General features: G+C 37.9%; 1 protein-coding gene across 1 annotated transcript in view; it reads left to right on the plus strand.

Moving 5' to 3' along the window:
• LOC101846784 overlaps window positions 1–3577 on the plus strand; it is a 12722-nt gene that overhangs the window by 2764 nt on the left and 6381 nt on the right. The window contains exons 2-3 of the mRNA XM_035973421.1: window positions 2319–2467; window positions 3374–3498. Coding sequence (XP_035829314.1) covers window positions 2319–2467; window positions 3374–3498 — 274 coding nt within the window. The remainder of the gene's footprint in view (window positions 1–2318; window positions 2468–3373; window positions 3499–3577) is intronic.

Consider the following 3577-nt stretch of genomic DNA (forward strand, 5'->3'; position numbering starts at 1 on the left):
CTAATACTAATGCATCACATTTTATGCACACTATTGTGAGATGTGTGTGTTTTTCCCCACGTTTTGGCAGTGGCTCATATGTATTATATTATGGAACAATCATTCAGCAAAGAAGCTTAAAAATAGTTTAAGTTTACCAAGCAAATAAAAATAAAATAAATTGTTTTATGTCCACCATGAGAGAGACAGAGAGTAGAGAGAGAAGGAGAATAGACAGACGGACAGAGAGAGACAGGGGAGGGGGGTCTAAATTTATGCAGATGGGCACTTTTTGACGTGAAAGGAAATCGAGGTGGATATATCATATGTGGCACGATGTGGTGGAATCAGACACTCGTCAATTTTTGGGCATGTGGAGTTATTGTATAGATTTTATATCGCCTGAAAGCTTATTCAATTGCCTTGCAATCAATGAAAAAAATATCGAAATAGCTTGAATAGAAAAGTCGAGATATTTGCGATTGAAGAAGGTGGGGTAGCCTGGGTTCAGTGGTTGAATTAATGAGAAAATGGTCGCCAAAGTTTGGCAACTTCAATAGCTTTTAAATAAAAAGAGTCCTTGAAAACTGAAAATTACATATTTTGTGCCTTTAAACAATGGTTTTCAGTAAAATTCACTCGGAAATGTGTTTTAATGTATCAACATAAAAGGTTTTAGCCGAAAAACAAAATTTTGATAAAAATTGCCGAACTCTTGGAAAAATGCCATTTTCTCCAATTTCATTATTTTGACGAGCGCCTGATTTCACCACGATGCCTCACATATTATATTGACTACTGAGGAATTCCGTAATGAGCGACCACTATCATGAAACTGAGTAGAATAGAGGGTTAGGGTAGCATAGGGGTAGGGGCGAGGCAGTTGGGTCAGGGTTAGGTAAAAGCCTCTTTTTTATTGAGTGTTTGTTTGGGTGGTCGCTCATTACGGAATTCCTCTCTGAAATACTATTATATTTTTATGTACTTCTGCGAGTAATGCTTGTGTATGAGAATGAAGCCCAGATTTGAGACTGGAAAACAATCCTGTTTTGTGCTTGTAAGATCTCTGTTTCCTCATGGGTGATATTTTATCATCTGAATCTGAAAATGTTGAAACCAATTCACTCTCAGAGTCATCATCTCCAAGGCATGGACATCTTCAAGTTTGAGCTTGTGTCATTGTTAATGCATCAGTGGCACTTACTGTTACTTGTGGTCACACCGAAATCACTAAGACAGAGAGAGAATAACCGCTCTTTCGAATGCCTCAGAAAATTTTCCTTTAAATTAAAATAAATTAATTTTTTAAAAATTAGAAAGTAAGAAGCTCTAAAACCCATTATTAGAAAAAGCAAAAAGGTTTGGCTAACAACCTACTTTACCAATCGATATCACTCATATTGCTATAGTTTGGATGGCTACAAATAAATTCTAAAGTGTAGAATTGCACCATACATTCATACATGTTGCAATTTTATTGTCCTCAGTCAGTGATTTAGGAAAATTGTCTGTGGGTAATTTTTTTGTTATGTTAAGCTCTCTGTAAGTTTTAAAAAATCTTTTCATGATATAGAAAAACGAAGAAGTAACCTTTTCAAGGTAGATTTATTAAATTGGTAATCACATATATTCATATATATATAATCTCAATTTGTCATCCTTCTGGGCCATGTATATATATATATATATATATATGCTTTATAAACATATAAGTGGCCAATTGCTGTCAAGACGATTCAATCATACTCAATGGTGCAAATTACCAAAGGATTAAATGTCTGCATGATGTGCCCTGTAATTCACTGTTATTAGATTTTTCCTACTATGTGCTGTCATTGGGAAAATGAAATGGACCGGTGCAAAAAATTTTTTAATGTGAGGCTTCGTGGTGAAATCGGGTTCTTGTCAAAATGATCAAAATTAGAGATTGGCAATTTTTTTCAAATTTTTGTCTTTTTGGCTCACCGTAAAATACATTTCCTTGTGCATTTTACTGAAAAACATTGATTAATGGCGCAAAATAAGTAAATTTTCAGTTTTTAAGGACTCTCAAGCACTAGAAGTAACCCAACTTTGGCGGCCATTTTCTCGCAAATTCTACCCTAGAAAACAGGTTACCCCCACCTTCTTCCATGACAAATATCTCGACTTCTATTCAAGATGGATAGGTATTTTATTCATCCATAGAAGGACAAGTAAACAAACTAAATACCAGTAACTCCGCTCAAAAATTGACGAGCACCTGATTCCACCAGGTCGTGACACAAAAGGCTTAGCATCAAAGCCCTCCCCTCCTCCTTATCCCAGTGTATAGATTCAGACTATTTGACTTTCCCCAGCCCTGAAGCTTGTGTCAGACCCCAACAATCTACCAGTCTTGATCAACTGTGCCCACGGCAAGGATAGAACTGGGATTGTTTCAGCCATGATCCTCTCGTGTCTTGAGATGCCTAAAGAATATGTTGCAGAGGAGTACGCCTTGTCAAATGTGAGTTGCTTGCTGAGGATTATTAACCCTATATCTATCTGTACGTTGTGTTTTACTATCGTATCCATACGATCATGTGGGGAAGTCTGTGCCATCACTTTCCAAAGAGGAAATTGACTTGATCAAGTCGCTTTGCATAGCAGTCTGTCAAGATAATTTTTTGAGAAATACTGAAAGTTTCAAAGAGATCTGCGCACTAGAAGTGTATTCTAAAATGTGAAGAATACAACCCGGGGGGGGGAGGGTTACAAAATGACCCCAGTCGTAGGCCTACGTATAGGTTTTTCCTTAAAAATCTTTTTTTTAAATTTCATTCTCGTTCTCATTCAGGGATTTGGGAGGGTGGGGGATGATTTGACCCTCAGTTTTGTCTATCTTTCTGACTCTCTCAGGGTGTCAAGTCAAGTCAAATCAGTCCAGCTTTGGTTTTTACTATCCATTCTGGGATGTTTTTCTTCTCCTGCCTCTTTCTCTGCCTTCCTGTAACGAAACTTGAAGGTCCACAACAAATTGTGATATGTATATATGTATAATATACAGCAAAATGTCTGTTCATTATTTTGACAAGCTCCTGATTTCATCACGCTGCCACACATGCAATGTCTCTACCTTCCAATTTATGTGATTTTTCCTGGAGTGGCTTACTACAATCAGTCACGCTTTTTCAAAGTTTGTTCCTATCCGTGAACCCAAATGAACAGGGGATCTCACTTCTATATTATTGACTGTGGGTTTTTTTCTTTTTTCCTAGTCAGTCACCCTTTTTCAAAGTTTGTTCTCGTCCTTATCTCCCCACCTTCTTTTTTGTGTTTGTTATTCTCTTGTAACACCTCTAATCTTCGGCACTTATATGACCTTATTGTGTTGCAAATGCCGTAAAACTCATACTAAAACATTTCTCTCCAGGAGGGCCTGGCCCCGATCCACCACCTGGTGTACCGAGACATCGTGGAGAAGTATGAGTTCCGGGAGGAGTTCTGCTACTCCGAGGCTGCCACCATGCTGAAGCTGCTCACCTACTTAGAGAACAAGTGGGTTTTCAAGTCTCTCGCATGATTCATACTGGCTCTTGCTCTTGTCATCACCATTAACTCACTTCAGACGGGTCAC

The sequence above is a fragment of the Aplysia californica genome, unplaced genomic scaffold (genome assembly GCF_000002075.1).
Source record: "Aplysia californica isolate F4 #8 unplaced genomic scaffold, AplCal3.0 scaffold01214, whole genome shotgun sequence".
NCBI classification, from domain to species: domain Eukaryota; kingdom Metazoa; phylum Mollusca; class Gastropoda; order Aplysiida; family Aplysiidae; genus Aplysia; species Aplysia californica.